The sequence below is a fragment of the Gorilla gorilla genome, chromosome 3 (genome assembly GCF_029281585.2).
Source record: "Gorilla gorilla gorilla isolate KB3781 chromosome 3, NHGRI_mGorGor1-v2.1_pri, whole genome shotgun sequence".
Classification (NCBI taxonomy): domain Eukaryota; kingdom Metazoa; phylum Chordata; class Mammalia; order Primates; family Hominidae; genus Gorilla; species Gorilla gorilla.
Genome location: NC_073227.2, coordinates 29,481,036 through 29,507,523, shown reverse-complemented (window position 1 = coordinate 29,507,523; position 26,488 = coordinate 29,481,036). Strand labels below are relative to the sequence as shown.

Here is a 26,488-nt window from a genome sequence, read left to right as displayed (position 1 = left end):
CTCCCTCCCTTCTTTCCTTCCTTCCCTCCTTCCCCACTTCTCCCACTGCCTCCCTCCTGCCTTCCTTCTCTCCTTCCTTCTCTCTCTTCACATTCTTCATTCCCTTCCTCCTTCCTTGTTTCTTCCTTCATTTTCTTCTTCCTCATACTCCTGTTCTTTTTATTCTCCCTTCTTCTCCCTCTTCTTCCTCCTACCCCTCCATCTTCCATGTTGTATTGCTACCCACTTAATCCTTTTGCCAAAAGCCTTCTTCATATTGTCTACCCATTTAATATTTTATTCCATTTTTCTTACTAGTTCTATCTTGTAGAACACTTAGACGTCTTCTCTATTACCTATACTTATATCTTCCCAATATCTGTAGATTCTTATCTTCCCTGGTTGTCACTTAGCCACATAATAGGCATTTATCTCCTTTAATCTAGCCTCATAAATCAAACCTTTCTTTTCCCTACTCATCTTTTTATCATTCTCTAAATGGTTTTTAATTTGTCTTTGTCTTTCTGGAATGGAAGTGCCTCAAACTAAATGCAGGATTCAAGGCTGAAACCTTGCTGGCTGCATTTTGCCATTCTTTTATTCTGAACAAACATTTCATAACAAATAACCATAGTATGGCTCTTTATCTTGCCAGTTCATTACTTTGCAAATGTATGCAGAATAAGTTCTTACTGAGGTCTTTTGAAGTAGATTAAAAAATGCATTTTTTCCAGAACTCAGGAGGCCAAAGGTTTAAACTCAGATTTACCACAATTCATGACCTTTCAGCTAAAATTCTGCAGGACTAACTTTCCTCTTTTTTTTTTTTTTTTTTTTAAGACAGATTCTTGCTCTATTGCCCAGGCTTGAGTACAGTGGCACCATCTCAGTTTGTTGCAACCTCTTGGGTTTAAGCAATTTTCCTGCCTCAGCCTTCAGAGCAGATGGGATTACAGGCACGTACCACCATGCCCAGCTAATTTTTGTCTTTTTAGTAGAGATGGGGCTTCGCCATGTTGGCCAGGCTGGTCTGAAATTCCTGGCCTCAAGTGATCCACCCGCCTTGGTCTCCCAAAGTGCTGAGATTACAGGCATGAGCCACCGCTTCCAGCCTAGGAATCAATACTGTCATATCTCATGTACAGGACCTAGACTGGGGCCAGGAAAGCAAAGCTCACAGGGTACTTGCAAATCCTGAGAATGAGCACCACCTTACATTTTGCATCTAAGATGCCTCACTAAAACACTATAGTAGGTATAAAAATCCTTTAAAAAATGCTAACACATAAACACATATAAGATCTCACCATCATTGTTCTTCACCAGTTCTACCCAACACAATTTGTTAGCAATAGAATGATTATACACTTGGAGCTCACCTATGCCAAGCCCTTCTCTATAGTTTCCTTGACACACTCTTTCAAGTTTCCCAGTGCCCGAGTATGCTAGCCCCTGCTTAGCCAGGCACCTTCAGGCCAGAGCACCTAAATCGGTAAACCATTCAATCACAGAGATTATTTCCTCATTGTGCCATCAAAATGTAATTATTTAGATGCCTGTTCCCTCCAAACTCTGCTTATCTGCTTCCTTGAAGATAACTTGCTTATCAGATGAAATTGTGTTTTGTTGCTGTGTCTGTAATGAAGTACTGGTTTAATGTGTAATCTGTTTCAGATCACAAATTTACAATTTCAATAAGGTTAACTGTAGAAATGATGCTTTTCTCTCCAAGTGCTCTAATACATGGTTTAGAAAACTCTCCTGATGATGAACTACAGTAAGAAGTGCATTTTTTATCATAACCAGGAACATATAGAAAAACACAAATAAATATAACTGAAAAGGATTTCACAAAATAATGCCTTTTCTATTTGCAAAACACTCACCAGTTCTATCCTATTCTTTTTTCTTTTTCTTTTCTATTCCATACTGCTAATCATGAACTCATCAAGTTGATTTTGCTATCCATTAGTGGGACACAACAAGTTTTGTAAAACAAAAACACACCCTAAAGGATTCTGTTTTTGTGGAAGTGAGCTGATTGTTGTGGAAAAGTTTTTGACTGATGTCTGTTTGGATCTGTGTGTGTGTCTTGTGTGCATCTGTGTAGGGTGGCCAGGAGAATATACTGGATGGTCTTGACCATGGGTAGAAAGAAGTTCACCTTCACAAGGGGAGGACTATCCAGTGTGCATAGATATTTATCAGGCTACTAGGTGATTCAAATTTCTGAGGAATTCAGCAAGATATGATGGGCCTAGACATAACAGTGGAATGTCCAGGAGAAGGCAGCCTCCAGAGTTGCAGAGTGGTGGTAGCATTAGAAGAGTTTCTAGGAAAAGATTCTGGGTAATTGAGAGGCAGGTACTAGGAATAAACTATGGATTTAGACATAAGGGGAAAACTAGTTATAAGAACTGCAGTATAAGTTCACAGCAAGGCTGAAGGCAAGGTTCACTCCGTGTATAACATGTGTCTGTTGATTTGTTATTCCTTAAGTCCATTCTGACTGCAGACATGATTTGTCCAAGTACCTGTCAATTGCAACCAAATGATCAAAGCTGTAAGCAAAGCCAGCATGATCAAGCCGTGCCTGGTAGACCTTGGGAAGCAGACAGGTCTTGGCTCCCTTTAGATTTATCTTTTCCATTTTCCTTTGCCTATGAATAGAGCAGGCCCTAAGTACCAGGCTAGAATTCGCACCTCGTTGAATGTATTTTAGTGCATTTTTCTCCAACTTATTTCATAAGTTCTCTCTTTAAATTGTTGTGATAGGTCATCTGCTTAGAGTTGTTCCTCATTCTTCACAGGTGTGTACAACCATTATCAATTTAGTAAAATTCTGGAGTTCAACGTTTTTAACAGGAGGGATTATGTTGAGTTTTTTTTCACAGCTTGTTTATGGCCTAAATATAATTCCCTTTCAAACAATTTCTCATTGAAAGACTCTTCATGTTTCTAATGTCCAGGAAACATATAAACCCAAGAGGGTTTTTACTAACCTTGTAAAACTGCAGGATTACACTCATGAAGAGAAAAATAAGCTTCTCTTCATGCTCAGGCTCTTTAACAAATGAATCCTAAGTTCATGTATAAACTTGCAGTTAATAAGACACATATCAAAAAGCACTGCAAAAAAACCCAGGATTTTAGAAAGAAAAAAACACGAGTAGTGTGTCATTTTCGCTTCCACTATTTGGTGGTACAATAGTGGCACAGTACTTATATACACAATGCATAACTCTCAAAAAATATAAAAGCAAATAAATGATAAAATATGTAGAAAAATGACCTTTTCAAAATCCCATTTCAAACATTCAAAGTCAGTGGCTTAAGTGAATAGTGAATCTATGATACCTTTTCCAAATAGAGTAGAATTATAGAGGCTCTTTCTACCTTGAGTAGCAAGAAATTAATTATTAGGATTGCTTTGACTCACAGTGATGCTGTGAACTTCCAATTATTCCAGGTAATGTAAGCAAGGATTGTACATAATTGAAATTTAATGATAACACAAAAGGCTTATTCTAACCATTAATTTCAATCTTTTTCCGTAGCAAACCTTTACATGAGCTAATGAGAATAGCTAAGTTACTTGTGTGTCATTTTACCTGTCTTTTTTAAAATGTCTCCCTCTTTGGTAAAGCTGTTTACAAGAAGTAAATCAGTGATCATCAAAATGTGATTTGAAGAGGTTTGGAAAGTTTGAGCCTGAGGGCAGCCAGGTGTCAGCTAGAGCAGGCAGGGAAGGATGATTTATAAATCGGATTTAAAGACAGTTCCTGTATTAGTCTGTTTTCACACTGCTGGTAAAGACATACCCAAGACTAGGCAATTTACAAAATAAAGAGGTTTATTGGACTTACAGCTCCACATGGCTGGGGAGGCCTCACAATCATGGTGGAAAGTGAAAGACACGCCTCACATGGCAGCAGAGAATAGTAGAGAGCTTGTGCAGGAAGACTCCTGTTTTTAAAACCATCAGATCTCCTGGGACTTATTCACTATCATGAGAACAGCATGGGAAAGACCTGCTCCTGTGATTCAATTACCTCCCACCGGGTCCCTCCCACAACAAGTGGGAATTCAAGATGAGATTTGGGTGGGGGCACAGCCAAACCATATCAGTTCTCAAAAGAGGATCTCCGAAATGTTTCTGCAAGGCCAGCACCATTATAACCATAATATAGCTTCTCAATGATTTCTTGATAAATATGCACACTTTCTATTCTTTATAGTCACACATTGTCACCTTATATGTATAATAGGAGTTAGTGTTTGCTTGTTTACCAAGTTGTCAACATTATTGTTAACAATCCCTTGAAAAATCCTTGGTTTATTTAAATAGATATTTGCTCATTTGATTTCCTCCATAAATTGTTACCTTTTATTCTCAAAATAAAGAGATCCATGGAGAAATTATTAAAGGTGTTTTTGGACACAGAATAGTAAACATATTTTTACAACTTCATATTAGTTAATAAAAATGATTTCTATGTTCATTAATCAAAATGTGCTGATGGACTTTATGTTAAATCATTAAGGATTTAAAATATGAAAAGGGGATAGTTGGCATGTAAGTTGAGAGTTTGATCAAATCCAACTCAATAGTAAAAACTATTTGAAATACTTGATACTCCATACCAATTGCCAAGTTTTCCCTTTGCTAATGGCAAGCATTTATATCCCACAAGAACACTAAATCGTCTTGTAAGTATCTCCTGAATGGCCATCTAAGAAATGTGAAGGCCAGAGCAGCTCATAAGAACAAAGTGATGTTACCTTTGAGAATACCATGCTGGGCATTTTTGGGTACCTAAAGAAAAGGAATATATATTATAAAACCCCGAGCCAGTTATTCCCAGAACAGAAGCTGACTTCTGTAAACTTGGTTTAATAATTTGGCAGCCTGTATCAATCAGTAGGGTGGTAGCAAGTACATAATTATTTCAAGACAATGCATTTGAATGTTCAATACAGTAAACAGTTAATATAGAAAATAAAACAGGAGGAAGAAGCATCATTTAGCACATTGGTGATTCGCTGGATTGTCCTGGAACGTTCTGCGTTGTCTTAAAATAACTCTGGATTTTCCAGTTCAACTAGCTAGCTATTTTGCTGGTTAAGCTTCTGTACTTGCTATCAAACTGACTCTCAACATAGCCTTCACACATTAGTGCCAACCAGCTTCAAGTTCCCAGGTTGCCAGTGGTCTCACTTTTCATGCACAAAGGTGACAAATGAAAATCTGTTATATCATGGTGTTAATGATTAAAGTTTTCTGCCATTTGAGTTATTTTCAGGACACCTGAAATGCTTAATGTGAAAAATTAAATCTTTAATGGTTGAATTCTAGACATGGTGATTTTTGTTGCAGGGTTATGCTTTTGGCTTAAATCTTCCTTGTACCCTCCAGATAGCATGCCATTCATTTTTTTCTTTCTTTTTTTCCTTTCCATTCCTCCTTCATTTACTGCAACATTTACCGATCAACTAATATATTTCAGGCACATGGATAAGTACTGAGGAGAGAAACATAAATCAGATATGGCCCTTCCTCCCCAGGATTCATAGTTTTGTACAGGACATAGTATGTCAACCTGCTCATAAATCTTGAAAGGATAGTAGTTGAATATAGTTACAAAGCAGAAAGAAGAAGGGGTTAATCTTGTCTTTGGAAGATGGGCTCATGAAAGACTCCACCCAAGTGGAAGGATTTAAGCTGATTTTTAAATGATGGGTAAGAATTTCTCAGAAGGAAAAGGAAGCAGTTGGAGGAATCACCCTGGCATTTGGGTTACAGCAGTAGTGTCTCATGACCTGAACACAGAGTGTGAGCACAGTCGGTCAGGAGATGAGGATGGATAGTTCCTTGGAAAGTTGGTAGGGGTTTTGAATGCCTTGCCATGACTTCGGATTTCATTCTGCAAAATGAAATATACCAGCAAAATACCACTGAAAATTGAAGCTGGGGAATTACATGTTCCTTTCACTTTGGCAAGGTATACAGTGGGTAGATCAGAAGGGAAGAGAGGCTTCACAGAATTGTGACAGTCATGTGTTGAGTGGATGCCATAAATCAGACATGGCCCTAGATTCTGGGTATATCTTGGGAGCAAAATAACCGTAACACCCACCTTGTACTAATTATGACACTAACAATAGTATTTATTTAATGTCGATTTGGTACTGTCTGGGAGCTTGATGTATTTTAAGGGCAGTTGACCTTTAAATAATGCAGAGGTAAGGGCACTGGCCCCCCCACAGTTGAAAATCTGTGTATAACTTTTAGCTGTCCAAAAATTGAGGTATTGATAGCCTACTGTTGACCAGAAGCCTGATCTATTACAAACAGTTGATTAACACATGCGTTGTATATGTATTATATGCTGAATTCTTACAAGAAAGCAAGCTAGTAAAAAAAAATTAAGAAAATCATAAAGAAGAGAGACTATGCTTACCATTTATTAAGTGGAAGTAGATCATCATAAAGGCTTTCATCTTTGTCATCTTCACATTGAGTAGGCTGAGGAGGGAGAAGGAAGAGAAGTTGGTCTTGCTGTCTCAGAGGTGGCAGAGATAGAAGTCTGTGTATAAGTTGGTCTGTGGGGCTCTAACCTATGTCGTTCAAGGGTCAACTGTATTTCAACTTAACAACTCTGAGATGTTACTACTATCTGTGTTGTATAGGTAATGTAACTGAGACTGAAAGATGGTATTTACCCAAAGCTGTGTAGCCAGTGAAGTATCCAGTTAGGATTTGTGTCCAGGCAGTATTTCACTATCATCTAACTTGAGGAAGTGAATAGATCATAAGATCAGCCATAACTATAGTGGAAACATAGCCAGAGCAGAGCAACAGGAAGCAGGAAAAATAAAAATAAAACTATAAATACAAGAAGAATCTGCTCTAAAAGAAATGGAGCCCCAAGCTACAGTGTTAAGGTCCCAAATATGGTACTCTTCATCCTTTTCTAGATAGTTCTTTCTGCCTTATACATTTCAGTGGATGAAGCCAGCTATTCAACATATAGTCTAACCACACTAGGTAGCCAGAGTTTTGCATTGGCATTTTCTGGCCATTCTCCTTTCCTTGTTACCATGACTTGTTAATAGACAGCTTACACTCCAGGACTTTACATCTTTCTATTAGCTTCTGTGCATTCAGTGGCCAAATGTCCAGTAGTTCTATGCTGAGCCTCCCCTCAGATATAGTTTGAAAAATGCATGAGATAAAAAAAAATATCCTTCAGCCTCCTACAACCACAGAACACCTAGCATGCCACTCAGCAGTTACAGTGGAAACCTGTTGTGGTAGGCAGAATTCTAGAATAGTCCTCACGATTGCACACCTAAAATGACCCTGATGTACACACCCTATATAATCCCTTTCCTCCAAGCGTGAATTGGATTTGTTACTATGATAGGATATTGCTACCATAATTTTGGTACCCTATATGGGTGAAAAGATTTTGTAGCTGTAACTAAGGTTCCTAATCAGTTGACTTTGAGTTAATCCAAAGGGATGCAATCCCAAGTGAGCCTGACCTAATCGGCCAAGCCCTGAAAAGAGGTCAGAGAAATTTGAAGTGTGGAAGACATTTCTTGCTAGCATTGAAAGAGCAACCTACCACATTGCAGACAGAACATGGCACCAAGAGCAATGTCTAGGAGATGAGAGTGGTCCCTGTCCAACAGCTAGCAAGAAAACGGGGGAACTCAGTCATAAAACTACAAGGAAATGAATCCTTTCAACAAACTGTGATCTTAGAAGAGGACACAGAGCTTCAGATATGATCACAGCCTGAGCCCACATCTTGATTTAAGCCTGAATAGAGCACTCTGCTAACCCGTACCCAGACTCCTTATCCACAGAAACTGTGAAATAATAAATTTGTGTTGTTCTAAGTCACTCAATTTGGGATGATGTGCTATGCAGCAGTAGAAAACTATGAAACAATACCATAGTATTGCACCTCAGAGAGGTGCCATCCTGAGTTATCAAACCAGCAGGTCAGGCTTGACTGGCTTGTTTTGATGACCCTTCAAAAGAGTTTTAGTCTGCTTATAATAAATTTAACATAGCATGCTCTCAGTTATCCATACAAGCTAATCTTTAATTCTTTGAGGCCACTTTGTATTATTTAATGGGTTACATTTCCATTGCACTGAGGATAATTTTTCTTTTCTGTGTGGTTCTACTAACGATGTCCTGTGTGTTTTTCAAATAAAATATATACTTAATTAGTATTCATAATTCGATTCTAGTTTAATTTGGTTATCATAGGTTTTTTATTTGAAATTTTTCTGTTTAAAATCAAAGTTAATAACAAGTGAGTCAGTTAGAATTGTTAGTAATTAAACTACAGCATATAAGCATGAATAATTGTCAAGGAGATTGTTGTATATTGCTTTTTACATTTTATATTTCTTTGGTGCAATAAAATAATAGGATAAACAATTATTTATACTCTATTACAGTGAGGAAGTACAACATGTCAGCTGTAATGAGGAATAATTTGTTGGAGGAGACGATATTTGGAAGGAAATCTGGCTAAATATGTATCCACAACTAAGATTTTTATTAGCCAGGGCTAAAAATCTGTTGAAATTACCCCTGGGTTTAATGATCACATAAATAATCCTGTTTCAATTATTTGCATCTTACATGAGTTCATAATAAATGAATTATGCATCAGACAACTTTGTGTCTTTTGTTACTTTTATAGTATTGATTTAGATAAAGATTAGCCCCAGGGAGTAATGGGAAAGGGCTCCATGTGGCTGCTGTTTTGCTTTTTATTAGATCTCAAACTGAAATATCTACTTTATCTAAATCAGCTTCACACTTCTGAACATTTGTATCCATCAATTCTATTTACTTCACTTAGCTTCGCTATTAAGATGGCTGCACATCAGTTCTGCCCTTCACTTAAGTGATTACATTTGGAGCTGAAAGATGGATTCTCCAGGGACAGATCAAAGATGGGAGCTAGGTTATGAAGCAATGCAGAAAAGTGTGGGATCATTCACAGTCCTCTGTCTCTACTAAAGTTTGTATCTAAAGCTCATTGATGAGAGAAAGTTGTCATGAATGCAGGAAATGAATGACGTGAATAAAAACAAACAAACAAAAAACCCTTTAAATATGGAATAGAAACTTGTGTCTATTCCCAATCTGTTTAAAATGCCTTAGTTTTATTCGAAGAAAAAACTTTCCAGAGAAGTTTGAGAAACCAAAGGAACCCCTGTCTATTCTTAACCATGTCAAGTTTGTAAAAGGTGTGACTCTCAGCTAGTTTTGATGAGCTGGGAGAATGTGTTCCTTACATGGGTGAGGGTGTTTGAGCAGATTAATGCAGTGTTTCTCACAGTGTGGTCCAGAGAAGTCCTGCATAAGAATCATTAGAACTTTTGAGAAAAATGGAGATCCAGGGTCTCTACCTAAAACCTATGAAATGAGAATCTCTGGGAAAGGTCTGAGGATTCCTTTTTAGGGAGATTTCTAGTTAATGCTGATGCACATAACAGTTTGAGCACGAGTCAATACATATATATAACAGCTTAGTTCTCTGTTCTCTCTTGCCGGTGCTGGACACTCTTGCTACCAATTCCTTTCCTCCCATTTGTCTTCAGCCCTTTAAGAATGCGGTAATGTACAGCTCAAATTAGTTTTTTGAGTCCCTGTCTATTGTTCTTCCATTTAACTACCTTTACCCACTGAGCAGCTTGTGTTTGCTATTTATTCTTAGGACAAGGATGGGTGGTGAATTCTGGGTATGGTGTTGATCCTTCATCATTAAGAATATTGTCTAGTCATGGAACTAGACCAAATAAGACTAGACTAGTCTAGAACTACAGTGTGATTCATGGATCATGGGGCTGATGAGACTTATGAAGCAGTCAAATATGCCCTTGAAGGTGGGTTTCCTCAACGATATGATGATAGGACCCTTTGAAACCCCACTTGAATTTGAGTAGAATCTGTAGTCTGATGTCATGCCAACACCTCACTGCATCTGTTCATCTTGTGGAATGTTTCAGAATGGAAGGTGACAAAGATGTCCTCAAATATCAGTGTTCAAGATAGTTATTTTCAGGCTGTTTACATTTTTGTTTTCTTTTTTCTTTTTTTTTGAGACAGAGTCTTGCCCTGACACCAGACTGGAGTGCAGTGGCATGATCTCGGCTCACTGCAACCTCTACCTCCTGGGTTCAAGCGGTTCTCCTGCCTCAGCCTCCCAAGTAGCTGGGACTACAGGCAAGCGCCATCACACCCAGTTAATTTTTGTATTTTTAGTAGAGATGGGGTTTCACCATGTTGGCCAGGATGGTCTCGATCTCTTGACCTCATGATCCGCCCACCTAGGCCTCCCAAAGTGCTGGGATAACAGGTGATTTCCATCATTTTTAAGAAGAACAATTTAAAAACCAAGCCATTGTAAGTTTATAATTTCTTCCTATATTACTCGTGGTGAAGATGGTGGTCAACTTCATGGGTGGGTATAAGCAATGTGTTTTCCTTAGAATTCCACCTCAATTGCAGATGCCCTAGTCCTTCTTATCCATATAGTGGCTAGGAATAATAATAGTACTTGGTTCATTGAGTTTGTTATATGGACATATTAAGATAATTCAATTAGAACAGTACTTGATGTGTAGCAAGAGCTCAATAAATAACAATAACAGCTATTATTTATTGAGCATTTACACAGTGACAGTCTCTGTTCTAAGTGCTTTGTGTGACTCATCTCAGCAATTTGCCCAAAGTCACAAGGCTCTAAAGAAACAAAGTGGGGATTTAAACCCAAGCATACTATTAACCTCTGCATTGTACTGCCTCTGCCATAAATGCGGCTCATTGTCTTTTCACATTATTATTGGAATGCATTTCTCAGGCCAGGCACAGTGGCTCACTCCTGTAATCCCAGCACTTTGGGAGGTCGAGGCGGGCGGATCACGAGGTTAGGCGATCTAGACCATCCTGGCTAACATGGTGAAACCCCGTCTCTATTAAAATACAAAAAATTAGCCGACGTGGTGCACGTGCCTGTAGTCCCAGCTACTCGGGAGGCTGAGGCAGGAGAATGGCTTGAACCTCGGAGGTGGAGCTTCCAATGACCCGAAATCGCGCCACTGCACTCCAGCTTGGGCAACAGAGCGAGATTCCGTCTCAGAAAAAGAAAAAAAAAAGAAGAAAGAAATACATTTATTATGTGATGCCTTTGCCTTCTGCTCGTTTTCTTTCAGTTCATTTTGAAGGGCCAAATTTGCTTTCTATTCACTCAATCCTAAGATTCAGCCAGGCTTCTCTTGGATCAAGTAAGTGCCAAAGGAAGTTAAAGGCAGGTCACTGATGCTGATTTTGCGCACCAGAATGAGAGATGGTCTGAAAAATGAGGGGAAGAAACTTTCCAGGAGCACCTGGGCAAGTGATTTGAGATGGGTTTTGACTGTTCTTTCAGGCTCTGGGTAAATTCTCTGGCAAGGCTGGGTGTGGTGGCTCACACCTGTAGTCCCAGCACTTTGGGAGGCAGAGGCGGACGGATCACATGAGGTCAGGAGTTCAAGACCAGCCTAGCCCTAGAGATGGTGAAACCCCATCTCTACTAAAAATACAAAAATTAGCTGGTTGTGGTGATGCGCCTGCACTCCCAGCTACTAGGGAGGCTGAGATGGGAGAACTGCTTGAACCTGGGAGGTGGTGGAAGTTGCAGTGAGCTGAGATCGGGCCACTGCATTCCATCCTAGGTGAAAAAGCAAGGCCTTGTCTCAAAAAAAAAAAAAAATTTCTGGCAAGACTAGTTTTCTTCTCCATTAGTCATGTAATATACATTGCCTTTGCTATGAAAAGAAAAATACCACCTAGTATCTACATAGTACGAGCCCAACGTGATCTCTATAAAGCTGATCTTAGTTCGATTTCCCTACCTGCCACTACCATTAGAGCCTGTCAGCTTTCCCTGATCTCATGGTACTTTCCATACTTTCTTAAAGACTTTTACCAGATGCTGCTTTGAATTTCAGGTGTTTTCAATGGCATCTAAAATATTATCTCTTGATCACTGGAGTCAGACTTGGATTTCAATCCTGAGCTGGATATTTCCTGGTATAATCCAATGAGGCCTCCATTCCTCAATTTCCCCTTGCAAAATGGAGATAGCATTAGTAGCTGCCTCATAGGGTTTACAGAGGATACAGTGAAATAATCCATATAAAGTGCTCCGTGTGCTAGTCTCTCAGATAGTGATTATTCTACACACATGAGCTATTACCAGCTAAATTTTGTTTTTAATAGATTTTAAGCTAGTGAAGACCAAGGGTATATTTTTTTAATTTTTAATTTTGTGGGTACATAGATATATTTATGGGCTACAAGTGATATTTTTGTACAGGTATGAAATACTTAATAATCAGCTCATGGAAAAATGGGTATTCATCTTTTTATTACTCATACTGGCTTATATAGTACCTGGACCACAACTTTAGCAATTGAATGAAAGATGAACAATCAGAAACAAACTGAATGAAGGTTAGGTCTTGAGAAGGCCAACACACTGGGACTCTGTGGTGAAAGCGTAGAGAAAGTTCGCCCCCTTTCTCCTCTTCTCTTTAAAGCCTTCCCAGCCTGGAATCTAGAAAGACATAACGTGCCAAAATCCCTTTGTTCCCTGCCTCAGTTCATCAAAGGGCAAACTCATCTTTCATTTTATAAACATTATTTTTCTTCCAAAAGCCGTATTGCTGGAATCAAAGCAGAAATGGGTTCATTACTGTGAGTTAACTGGTGATTTTGAATAAACTGCACTTTAGGGGTATGCTCTGAAGTGCGAAAGTAAGAGTGTCTCTAATTAAGCACGTTCATTTTTCTGAGGACAGGCAAGAGATAACCTTCATGCAGCAGTAGAGCCTGAGCTGAAGGACTCCCCAAAATTGCTTTGAAGAAACTTCTTTAAATGGGGGTGCCTGAAACAGCCTCTCACCCTCCTCAGTAGTTACGTGAGAATGCATTGCAGAGAAGAAAATTTTGGCAAACTGTCACAAGAGTGTCCCTTTTCTCTCACTGCCGCTTCATACTTATCTGCTACACACACACACACACACACACACACACACACACACACACGGCAGGGGCACAGAACTTTCTTGTATCTAACATTAATGCAGAAAGGGCGAGAAATCTTTTAAAAAGTCACAATCAAGTGTTGGGTTACTTATGCTGGTGATGTTTGTTTCATTGAATGCTTTGGGTATTCCTGGCCACTGTTACATGAGACACATGGGAAAATGTTATGACCATCAGCAAGCAGCTATCAGCCCCACTGGCTTCAGATGCTTTGGGATGTGGGGGAAATTGACTAGTCCTTCACAAGCCGTTGTTTCCTCATCCATAAGATGGAAATGTAAACCCCTCTCTTCCTCAAAGAGGGGTATTTAGAAAGGAAGATTCTATGTGTTAGGCCCACTGCCTGAAAACGTATGTGCTCCATGGAGATTAAGTATCATTTAGAAATATTATTGCCCCTAATCCTCACAACACTTCCCTGAAGGAGGGATATTGGCCTCATTTTGAAGACCAGCAAACCAAAGCTTAGCAAGTTTAAGTCATCCAAATGAGGACAAAGATTTGGAGCCAGTATTTAAGTTTCCTCTTTCTGTTGGATGCTCGTAATATTTCTCTTTTAAAAGGGAATTCAAGGCCCTACAGGAAGAAAATATATTGGATTAATATTTTAGTTTGAATCCACGCTGCGACTTGAAGGTAAGAGTTGCATATGTAGTTAAGTAACTTTACTTATTTAGATTGCAGTGTTCTTTTAGCTGAAAATGAAGGGATGAGAGTGGATGCTATCCAAGGTACTTATCATCCACACCAGTGATTTTAAGATATTTTGGGCAGGGCAACCTTCTTGGCTGCCTTCCTTGTATTGCTTTCATTGTTCACGTGGGCAGGAACCACAAATCATATTCACATTAAATGCTGAAGATAGAGCACAGCCAATATGTGTGAGCATGCAGTGCTCATGGCTCACCTTAAAAAGAAGCAGTAGGAATAGGACTTCCTAAAAAAAAAAAGTTTGGAAATCTCTCAGGCTCCACAGGCAGAAGAGGCATGCTGGTAACAGGAAATTGGGCTCTGCCAGATCAGTGAGAGAGCAGGTAGCTTTTTAGGTGAGAATATCAATCAGATTATTCATTCAACAACCACTCACTCCCTCTTATTTACCAGGCACCATTCTGGGATTGAGGATATTATATTGAACAAGACAAACAAAAATCTCTACCCTCATGGGTAGGAGTTTATATTGTAGCAATTCTGGCAGAAGGAGACACTTAATAAACAAATATACGTGCCAGGTGGTGACAATGCTTTGGAGGAAAATAACACTGGTTCAGAGGGTAGTGATTCCAGGGCCAGGTGAGGGAGGTTTTTCTATATAGTACGGTTAGAAAGGGCCTCTCTGTGATAGGAATTTTGGAACTAAGACCTAAGTCAAGTCACTTATTCATGGGAAGATATGGGGATAAGCACTGCAAGAGAGGGAAATACAAAGGCCGGAGCTAATGACATAAACATTTAAAAAAAGAAAAACCCTCAGGCCTTGGGAAGAAAAACATAACAGCAAAGGAACCCGTAATTTTGACATCCAGACCAAGTGGAAGGACTCTCACTCTGATGCTCTTCAATAGTTCCTGCCAGCCAGGCACAGTTGCCAGGCACAGTTGCTCACGCCTGTAATCCCAACGCTTTGGGGGTCCAAGGCGGGCATATCACCTGAGGTCGGGAGTTCAAAACCAGCCTGACCAACATGGAGAAACCCCGTCTCTACTAAAAATACAAAATTAGCTGGGTGTGGTGGTGCATGCCTGTAATCCCAGCTACTCAGGAGGCTGAGGCAGGAGAATTGCTTGAACCCAGGAGACGGAGGTTGAGGTGAGCCGAGATCGCTCACCATTGCACTCCAACGTGGGCAACAAGAGCGAAACACCATCTCAAGAAAAAAAAAAAAAGTTCCTGCCTACATATGTTTCTCAGCCCCAGGTCATCAACTTTAAATGTGAACACAAAGCACTTGACTATGGACATTCATATATAAGGCAAGCTGAAGGGCTCTGCAGAGTTCACTGTACTAGAAAAACAACTCCCTTTCGAGTTCCGCGGTGGTGTGTGTTTAAGTAATATTAATCCTGTGAATGAGGAGGAAGAAAGATCCTTGAGTTTAATTAACTACTAGTTTGGATGCTTTTCATGTTCCAAAGTTACTGGAGTTAATGGCTAAAACAGTGTGTCAGCCAGATGCGGTAGCCCATGCATGTAGTCCCAGCACTTTGGGAGGCTGAGAAAGGAAGATCACTTGAGCTCTGGAGGTTAAGGCTGCAGTGAGCTGTGATCACGCCACTGCTCTCAAGCCTGGGCTACAGAGCAAAACCCTGTCTCTCTCTCTCAAAAAAAAGAATGTCACAAAACAGTGTGGGGGATCATTTTGGGTATAACCTTCACCCCGTGCTGATAAGCACTTGTGCCAATATTTGGATTTTTAATTCATTTAAAGCCCTGTTGGATAATGGGATGAAGTAATGGGTTTTGCATTAAACAAATCAGAATTTGAAGCTTGGTTCCGTCATTCACCAGCTGTGTGACCTTGAGCCTGCTACTTAGGTTCTCTGAGGCTAGTGTTTCACCTGCAAATCATCATCCCTACTTTTAGAATGTCTAGGAAGGAGCAATGCATTAAAGCATCTGGTGTGTAGTAATCACCTAATCATTGATGACTTTTATTATCCAGCAAACATCTATGAAGTAAGAAGTGCCCTCCATGGAGGCACAGTAGAGACTATCTAGATTAGCAAGGCATGATCTCTGCCCTCTGGCAGCCTACCCTTTAATGGAGAGAATGTATACCCATATGGCTATCATATAATACATCATAAGTAGGAAAAGTACCATAAAAACACAAAAAAGAGAGATTTGATCCAATTCTGGTTGAAGTTTCCATGAAAGAGTTTTAAGAGCTTGACAGGCAGAGATGGTGTAAGAAGGTTTTTCTAAATAGATAGAGCAATTTTAGCAAAGTCCTAGAAATGGAAAAGCCCAGAATGAGTTTGGGTGAAGGAAGCTGAGCTGTCAGGTAGAGTGTATCAACAGGAGTAAGACCACTGAGGTGCAATCCTCAAGGAGGTACCAGATCATGGAGAGAAAAGGATGCTCTTCAAAGGAGCTTCAACTTTGTTCTGTAGGCAAATAGGGAGCCATGGAAGGTTTCTGATTAAGAGAATGATAAGAGGAGGACTGCACTTCCTCCAGATTGATTCCTCTGGCAACCCAGAAAAGTCTGAGTAGAGCATGGAGACACTTGTGAAAAGCACCCGAGGTGGTAGTGATTGAGCACTCACTCTTTTCTAAAAGTGTCACTCATTAATTCCCTCAACAGAGTGATGAGCTAGGTGCTATTATGCCTCTCTTCATAGATGAGGACATTAAGACACTGAGATGTTAAGTAACCTACCTAAGGTCACACAGCTAGTAAGAGATCCCAGCAGTCTGTCCCTGGAGTTTATATTCTAAACTTATACTCCACTGCCTCAAAAGCCAACCCCAAGTGAAGGATGCCTTCATTCTATCCTGCTCTGTCTTTTTGCCTCATCTCTTTTGCTCTCTTCGGTCCTCAGCTTGTTCATATATGAAATAGGAGACTTTAATTGGCTTTCTAAGATGCTGTCTCTCTCTCGTAGTTTTTTTAAATTCTGTATTTAATTGTGGAGCTAATCTATTTGGGCAGTGTTAGGAGGAAAGAAAAAGATCAAACAGTTGTGCAAGAGAGAGACAAAAACTTCCGCTTTTTTTAGGATTTTTTTTTATTCTCAAACTTTTCCTGGCTCCAAATTTACTTAAATCATAATTTATAAAGGATAGAAGGACACATTAAATACTGTATATATTTTGGTGTATTGAATGGTATGAGGTAGTGCATAGGAGGTAGCTGCTAAACTCTAAGATACTATGCAAATATGATGAATACTTATTAGTTTATTATTCCCATGCTTCAAAAAGATATGATAGTTACTACTTAAACCAGAATATTAGTGCTCAGTGACTGAGCTTTCGGATAAGGTGACTCATGGAAAAGAAAGTCAACATTGAAGGACTCCCTTAAGGCTCGTTGCAATCTGCACTCAGCTAGTTGGGACAAAATACACATTTGGATTTTCCTTACTGGTCAACAATGTTTCTGAAACAGCTGAATGCAAGTTGTCACTCCACCTCTTAGCGTTTTCAGGTTTTTCTCCGTATTTCAAGGTGCGGTGCTCTGCTCCCTGTCTGCAGCAGGAGTCCAGCCCTTGCTTGGGTTCTCTTGTTTCCAAGGCAACTGGCCGGCCCAACAAAGCCACTGGTGGCGGCGGCGCAGCGCGCAGAGTCCCGGGGCGCAGAGCCATCTCCTCCGCGCCGGGCCTCATGTTTCCTCGGGACGTTCCTGGTGACCTCCTGGGTCCTCGGGTGATCTGCGCCGCGACTTCATGCGTGGCTGTCTCTCTGTGCATCAGTGATAATGAGGAAGCCGATAATTCCGACAGGCCCGACTTTATCCGGCTGCTACTTCTGGCCTCTGCTACAGCAGACAGGATGAATGCATTTTCTGTCACTCACGCCCTTTTTCTCAGCCTCTCCATCTCCATCTAGTCTCCTTTCCCTTCTCTCTCTCTCTCTCCCTCTCTCTCCTCTGTCTCTCTCTCTCTCTCTCTCTCTCTCTCTCTCTCTCTCTCTCTCTCTCATACGCTCTCCTCCTCCCCTTTCTCCAGCAGTAGCCTTCTTAATGTAGTTTAATGGCTTTACAAAGAAAGCCAGGCAGAGGAGCACTTCTCAGTGGCTGTGGTCGGACCATGACCTAGCTGACCATGAACTTGGAAGGGCTTGAAATGATAGCAGTTCTGATCGTCATTGTGCTTTTTGTTAAATTATTGGAACAGTTTGGGCTGATTGAAGCAGGTTTAGAAGGTAAGGGAGTGCTTTTTAGTGACTTCTAAAAATTCTCTGTTTTGCAATGAAAATGTCTTAGGTGAATGTAAGAGGCACCTGAAATGAGATCAGAGAAATGTTACTCTGGGATGGACATGAAGGAAGCCAGGTTTTTCAGGGTAGCAAAGATTAATGAAATAAACTTTTCGTAAGTTGCAGTAATGTTTTCACAAGAGAATGTTAAAACTAGGAGAAACACTTTGGATCAAAAATGTCAGAACAAAAACTGAAGTAATTAAGGGTTTGTAATGGATCTACCTGCTTATTTTGAGAGTATTTAGTCCATACTGATGCTTGATTATTTTATCTAATACCTCCTTTTATTGTATCGGCAAATTTTATTTGGGTATATTGTGAGATCACTCATTTCTTGCTATGCAAATACATTGATCAAATGGAAATAAATAGACATAATTTCTTATGGTCTAAGGTTGGAGCCTGAGAATGACAGACTTTTCATAAAGTCTTCTGGAGAAGTGTTTATAATGTTACCTATTTTACATGCTAACAGAGATTCTAAGGGGAAAAGAGTCTAACTCATGTAACAGACTTTAACATAGATTCCAGGTAGCCAATTGTTTTTCAAGTATTGCTGTTTATGTTCATTAGAGGCTCGTCCTCCTGTTCTCCTTATCAATCACCTCTTTGTTTAAACAATACATTTTGTATTTGTCCTTATTGTTTCCTAAATTAAATGTTTCCCTGGGAATCTGAGTAAATTTACATTATAATTTTCTAACTGCTCAGAACATATTTTGAGAGTGTGTTTCCATACAGCCAGTCATTGTTTCTCTAAAGTTGGCAGAGCAATTTTTAAAAGAAGCTGTAGATGATGTTTGACGTAGTTATGTTTAGATATTTTCCTTGCTTCAAATTTTAAACTTAAGTAAAAAGGAAAATACATTATAAATGTATTTACATCCACAACTAATCCAGCCCTCCAGAGAATGGCTGCCACAGTGTAACATAAATGAGATTGCGTTTACAAATAGCAAACATCAAATTAAAATAAGTGTGTCACTCTGATGTAGGTTACCAGAAACCTACATTTATAACTCATGGGGCGGGGGATGCAGGGCGCAGGAGGCGGGGGATGGTGGAGAGCTGGGTTTGTTTATTTAATTTTAAAATAAGTTGCAGAATGCTTTTGGTAGCCCTCTCTGATGGAAATATCTGTAGTTCTAGAAAGAGGATAAGTTCTAAAATCTAGAAGTGGCCATTGCTCTTTAAAACTGACTTCATGTTGTACATTCTCATGAAACCAGTAACTTGGTTTGGCTTCTCTGTTCATTTGTGTGTGTTATTTTAGTTGGCAAATGTGATTGGGATGTCCCATTTTAATGAACTGGTTTTTATTCTCTGTGAGACTGACAATTCATGGAACAATCTCAGAATTCCTAGCTCTGTTGAGGGACTTGTTTTATCTCATTTCATGGATGTTGTGTGGCCATTCTTTCAGCTCTTGTGTGGAGGGCTTTGAATCTGGATTTGGTGATGACACCTACTCTAGTATTGGTTCTGCTTGTTTCAGGAGCACAAATATTCCCTCTCCCAAATGAGAACTTGTGTTTCCTTCCTCTAAGAGCTGCTAACCTCTATGAAGTCTTTCCTTTTTATTATTACTTAAATTCAAAGCTCTACTGATTTGTATGAACAATTTCTCTCTTGTACTTTACGTTTTACAATATCAGCATTCTCCAGGACAATCTTGGACTGATACTATGGAGAGAATGCACTATCTCAGAAACTTTAATATAAACTTCATATATGATTTCCAGTGATTGTTAGGAAGTAATTATAAATAGTAAAATGTTGATAACCACATTAAGGAAGAATTATTTAATGCGTAAAAGTTGACAGAGATATAAAGCAATAGTGTTTTTCATTTAGAAATCTGTATAAGACAAATCTCCAAAGTAAATCTTAGAGTGAGAAGCCCTTTAAAACAAGATTTAATTTGACTAAATACTTTGCTAGCTGGAGATAAAAAACAAATGAATAGATTGATGTAGCTTATTGTGTGTAGTTTAAGTCTATAGATCAGAATGTGTGCACTCTACAGTTACAGCCTAATTTTAATTAATAGAAGGATAAGCAATGTTTATTATCAAGCTAGCATCTTCATAATTTTTTTCTGAAACTTTCTTAAAAAAAAGTACTGATGCTTATTTCATTCAGATTTCTTTTCACCTAAGAGTTCCTTTCCTCCTGCACCATTTTGCATGTCTAAGTTCAGAAGATAATGATTTATTTCACCTTTCTTATTTCTGTCTGCTCAATTGTCCTATGAAAGAATTTGAATATTAAGTAGAAAATCTTGAATCTAGGTTAAAGCCTTATGAGGATGATTGTGAACTTTTTCCCTAAATCATTAAACCTCCTCATGTAAACTTACAACTGTTTTATAGTATATATGGTATTCACAATGTAGTTTTTTTTGTATTATTATGTTTGAAATATGCATATTGTTCTGAAGGACATATAAAATATGACATTTGTATAATGTAGTTATTATTTTGCTTTTATCTATGTGTAGAATACATGTACTTCAAAATAAATTGGTAATATGAAAGTCTAAATTATTTGTATTTGCTTATCTTTAAGTGCTTTGAGTTCTCCTTCATTGTAGAAGACTGGGGATTAGGTCCTTGAGTCTTGGGTCCTGTTCTGATCTATGTGTGATATTCATGAATACATAATACTACACAGAGATCCATGTCATATGTTTATAACCCAAGAGTTACAGTTAGCAGGTAACATTCTTTCTCCTGAAAATATAAAATAGTAGTTGGAGCACAAATGCTTATGCCTCCTCTGCTACTCTCTTGCTTTCTCTAACCTTGGATTAAGTCACTTTACCTCTCTAGTTTTCTAGTTTTCTAAAATGAGAAAACTGGACTTGATAATCTCCATGGAACTTTCAATTTCAAAACTTCAATGAGTGTAACAGGAAATTAAAATTTGAGAATTTATGTAACACATATCATTTACCATAAAATAGATATCAGCGGCCTATTTTGGAATTGATATACAGTATAATGGTTAGACTAACCTTTCCTTCTCTTCCATAGTGGGATAATTCATCATACCTCAGGGAAATATTCATTGTATTTCAAGAGAATAGAAAAACTTCCTTTCCTGTAGCTCTAGAATTTGACGTGTGGGGCTGCTGTTTCAGGCATCCTCATAATACAGTTTCTCGAAACTTAGAGTTTCAATAACAAGTAAGCACACCGTATTATTATTTATTAACTCATTTATTAACTTTTTTGGTAATTCCATTAATATTTATTACATTTTCTTTTGAAGAAAAGTAATCTTAATGCCAGTTCAGTAGGCATGAAAATAATAATGAGAAGCAGATTTTTAAGGATAAAACATAATACCAGTGGCCAGTGTTTTAAATTCATAGACTCTCTCTACTTAGTGGGGAGTTTAGGAGGCTCCAGAGTTATGCTGGTTTGGAATACTCCTGAAACTTCACAACAGTAAATTGCCTTTTTCTTTCAACTATAAAAATGAAAGTGGTTTTCTGTTAATGCATTCCAGGGAGAAATTGAATCAAAATTTTAATGGCAAAGCGATTTCATTATCTCTATATGTAACACTGGGCTGTGAAAATATCTACTTTTCATCTAAATATGTATTAAATTATGCTGAAGCAGTTACTGAATTAAGAAAGAACCATCCTTCTACCACCCTTAATAAAAGCAAAATTTCACAAAAATGCATTATCACACATGACTTGAAAAAAGTCACTGTTATTGGTAATTATCTTTGATAAAAAGACAAAAAGAAATCAACTGGTAATCTAAGTCCTTCTTAGGGTAAGGACTAGGCTGTCTTTTGTATTTATTCAACTCGCCTTATTTAGCAAATATCTGTAATACTGTAATGCAAGCTTCCCCAAGAGGCTTAATCAAGGTATTAGCTGTATACACAAAGATGGATTTTTAGAACCCAAGTTCTTAATTCTACTGTGCTGTTGACAGAAGTGGGGAAGTGCTGGATCTGTCAATAAATTGGGCAAACTGAAAAACATCACTGATGGCGTGTTCAGACCATGATGCTTAATAAGGACCAAGGGGCTAGAGATGACTAGGAGGGGCTGATTTCCATCTGAAATAGCTTAGTTGAAATTCACAGTCTTGTTCTAATTCTCCCAGCATTCTGGTTCCCCCAGTGCAATGGCATGCCAACGCTTATGTGTTTTGGGGTATCAGAGAAGTCTTTGTAAAGTTTAAGAAAGAGAAAAATACTTTATATTAGAAAACTTAAACATACAATCTTTTTACACCATCTAGTAATGAAATAAAGGGAATACATATACCACCTTTAGGGTCTCTTATGGTTCATCTTTTCTTATTTCAAGAACATTAATGCCCAAAAGGGGACTATTGGAAGAAAAAGATTTAGTATATTCAGAGATTACACTCAGAGGATCTAAAGTTATTTAACTTGGATTCTAATCACAGCTTCACTTATTATTAGTCATGTGATTTTAGACTATTACTTGACTGACATAATCCTAATTTTTAGCTATAAAATAAAACAATTATAAATAATATTAATATCTTTTTATTATCACCTATATGTCAGACATGTGTTAAACAGAGTATAGTATAGATGTATTATTCATGTAATATAGTATAGCATGGCAATATCTTATTTAATCTTCACCAAATCCTTTGAGATAGGTAATCACTTACACTTTAGATATAAGAAAACTTAGACCTATAGAGTCCACTGAATTTGGATCAAGGTTAACTCAGCTAGTAAGTCATAAAACTGGAATTCAAACTCAGGCCATCAGACTCCATATCTTATTACATAATTTTCATTTCCTAAGCATTACAACATCACGGGCAATGGCTAATAATTTTGCAAAGGGGAGAAAGTGTTAAATTAGGCATTCATTAATGGCTTTCCACAAGCCTTTCTTGGACGCATTCTATGCATGAAATACTCTCAATCACTTACATTATTTAACAAGCATAAGCATGTGTACTGTACTCTTCTAAACATAGTAAAATAATATTATAAAGGCACCATGTTATAAATTAAACAAAATCTTGTAACATGAATAAATCAGCATTAAATTTCAGTCAAATCAAGCGCACACTTTAGTTGGGATCTGGGGTAAAATTTGAAAAGAAAATAGACAGAAATGTTTATTCTCAAACTGAGAGTCGATCTGTTTTGCTTTGGGAGACAAATGGGATGGCTGGAAATAGATGGGGCAGAGAAGGGCTGGTGATTTTGGAGAAAGGGGGAAATTCAACATAAGATGCTACTGAGAAAAAGTGAGACCTTGAATCCAGGACGACTGTTATTTCTGAAAAGGTCTGAGATGTATGGATTGGGTTGACTGAAGCATGGATGAAGGCAGTAAGATGATCCATATTGGAGTAATATTTTGAAGCAAGTGCATCCAGCATTGAATTAAAGCATAACACAAGCATCAATTGGGTTTTAAGGCTTGATGAAGATGGTCATCAACAGAAAACACACGCCCCAACCTTTCTCAGCAAGTAAAAAACAAGAAGGAACACTGATGGTTCTAGTTATTGAGAACAGAATACAAGGGAGGGAAGAAAGCTTACCTTAGTTGAGAACCTGTATAAGACAAAGAGGATGAAAAAAAGTGTTGCATATGCCTCGCCTTGGAATTATCATCTCAATCATGCAAGACTGAAAGTGATATTTTGATTTTGCAGATGAATAAATTAGAAGTTCAGGGAGAATAATAACTTGCTTAAGATCACAAGGAAATAAATGAAGGAGTCTAGATTAATTCCAATATCTTTATTGTAGCGCCAATCCAAAAGGCATTCATTGTGACTGCACAAAATAAATATTCCCAAGTAAGATAAAGCATACAGAGATACATAAAAGTCATACACAGTATGAACTTCTCTTACAGAATATGCCCATTAAAAAAATTGTATTTAAGAATCTGATTCATTTTTTTTTTTTTTGCTTCTAGCTCTATGTAGAGACATTAGTAAAAGCATAGGTACTATAGTGAACCCAGAAAAATGAGGAAGAGGGAAAATTAAGAGAAGATATATCAGTAATTTAAATAATTGTAGCTCTGATTTTTCAAAGTTTCATGGAACAAAACATCCTGCAGAAACTGCCAGTTTCAAATTGATCATCTTATAGATAAGGAAACTGAGTCCCAGAGAGACAAAATGAACTAAAAATGATTTGTTACTGACAGAACTCTTTTCTGCAAAGAAAAAGCTAATGAATTATATTCAGAAGATAAACTTCAAACATAACCTTTTTCATAAAATGCTTATTCAAATTGTAGCTCTCTTGTTATTCTGCTTATGGTCCAAGAATTTAGGGCCGAGTGATAGTGAAGTTGCTTTTTTGGCATAACTTTAAGGTTAGAAATAGGTGCCATTACAAAGAACTATCAGGCTGAGAGATTTAGCCATAAATTGAGGTGTTTTTCACCTCTATGACTTGTCTGAATACGTTTAGTAATACTGAGCCATTACCATCTGGTAGCCAGTTGAGATACCCCACAGATGAATTTTTGGAAGGCCAAGGTCCTATATCAAATATATATGTCACTGATTGATTGAGTTGGGTTTAAAACTGGTCTGGTGGCAATTTGTTACCACATTCAAATAACAATTATTCATCTCCTTTCCAAATATATATATATACATATTTGATATAGCACTTGACTTACCAGAAATTCATATATTTATACACACACACACACACACACGTACTTATGTATGTGTATATGTATACACACACACATACATATATAAATATATACACACACACAAGTCACAAGGGCAGTTACCTTAATTGTTCAACATGCTGATTATTAAATTCTAAATTCTGTACCTTCCTAACTGCTTGCTTTGGTGCCACCATCCCACAGATGTCTGCCCTTACCTCTCTGTTTGAAATTCACCCCCACCGGCCAGACTGTTTATGACAATTATTTGAAAAGCATTTGATTAAGTCAGTAGACTAATCATCAAGACAAATCTGGCTCCTGGAATTATAACAAGTGTGTGTTTCAGTTCTCATAGGGAAGCCATAGAATGTAGAAACTAAGAACACAGACTCTGAAGCCAAAATAATTGGATTTAATAATAATCCCAGCTGGAATACACCTTGGCTGTAGACGTTGGATAAGCACTCCAACCCTCAGTACTTCAGTTTCTTTGTCTACTAAATTGGAATAATCATAGCACCTCCCTCTCCTGATTGTTTTGTGGATTAATATAGTTGGTATTTGTATATGCTTAGAACCCTGTATAAGATTATAATAAGTTATTTGTCTTTTGCCATTATAGCTAAGAACCATCATCTTTCCATCAAAAAAAAAAAAAAAGAGAGAGAGACCACAGCTCAATGCCTTAAACCAAAAGTTGCTTCATTGCTTGGTAAACAAGTGAGAGCTGTGCTTGTAAGATGCTGTCACTCAAAACCAAACACTGCTGTTGCTATATAGAGTTTTAGGCTTTCCAAAGCATGGTTACTAATGCAAAATTGTCATTGATTGATTGGGTTGAGTTTAAAACTGGTTCTGGTGGTGACTTGTTACCAAAATCAAAGAACAATTCATTTCCGTTCTTAAAACTAGAGTACAAGAACTTTTTCATGGTAAACAACATTTAAGATTATCTATTGAGAACTCCCAAGTGCCAGCTACTGTTCTAGACAATGGAGATTCAGCCATAAGCAGAACAGATAAAGCCTCCATTCTTGCAAGTTCATCTGCTGAGTTTTGAGATACAAACCGTAAATGCTACAAAAATAAGAATCAAAGTAGTTGTACTGGATTTCATTCATTCATTCATTCATTCACTAACTGCATGTGCCTCTATTGTGGTCCATATGTTGTCCTAAGCACAGTATATGAACACAGTTGCAGAGTTTGAGAAATTTATATACTATTGGGGAAGCAAGACAAAAATATAAATAAAGGAATATATAGGAATATATAATCCAATATTTAATAGAGACAAGCACAAAATATAGCATGGGGACAGAAACAGGGTGTTATTTATCAAAGGGTGGTCAGAGAAAGCCTTTCCAAAGAACTGACTTGTTTGAAAATACTTAAATGAGTGCATGAGACATGAGAGAGTCTGGGTTAAGAGCATTCCAGGCAAAGGAACCGCCACATACAAGAGACTCTGGTTAGAAGTATGCTTCATGTATCCAAGGAGCATAGGCAGGCTAGTGTAGCTGAAGCAGAGTGAGCTTGCCAGGGTAATGGGAGGAGCAATGGAGGGAGAACCAAGGTCATACCCTACAGGGCCATTATAAGGACTTTAGAACTTACTGTTTGTTACTGGAAAGCCATTGAAGGGTTCAAATAGGAAGTCTCTACACAGTTCCTGACTCTACCTTCTTTTATACGCCCTGATATTGTTTCTGTACCATAGCTGCCTACTCCAAGACACCTCTTTGCTCTGCTCCAGATACCACCAGGGCATGGATTCAACACTTATT

The 26,488-nt window shown here is 38.2% G+C and overlaps 1 protein-coding gene and 1 long non-coding RNA gene across 6 annotated transcripts in view; one reads left to right on the top strand and one right to left on the bottom strand.

The window, feature by feature from the left end:
* LOC129533267 (uncharacterized) overlaps window positions 1–17,318 on the bottom strand; it is a 40,890-nt gene extending 23,572 nt beyond the window's left edge. Inside the window, exons 1-2 of the long non-coding RNA XR_008679375.2 lie at window positions 17,196–17,318; window positions 6,441–6,505 (exon numbers count right to left, since the gene is read on the bottom strand). This is a non-coding gene — a long non-coding RNA (uncharacterized lncRNA). The remainder of the gene's footprint in view (window positions 1–6,440; window positions 6,506–17,195) is intronic.
* KCNIP4 (potassium voltage-gated channel interacting protein 4) overlaps window positions 1–26,488 on the top strand; it is a 1,217,373-nt gene that overhangs the window by 631,101 nt on the left and 559,784 nt on the right. The window contains exon 1 of one of the 5 annotated variants that reach the window (XM_031009925.3): window positions 12,018–17,974. The exons of the other annotated variants lie outside the window; for them this stretch is intronic. Coding sequence (XP_030865785.1) covers window positions 17,875–17,974 — 100 coding nt within the window. The 5' untranslated portion in view covers window positions 12,018–17,874. Of the gene's footprint in view, window positions 1–12,017; window positions 17,975–26,488 lie in introns of those variants that run through there. 5 annotated transcript variants of the gene reach the window in all.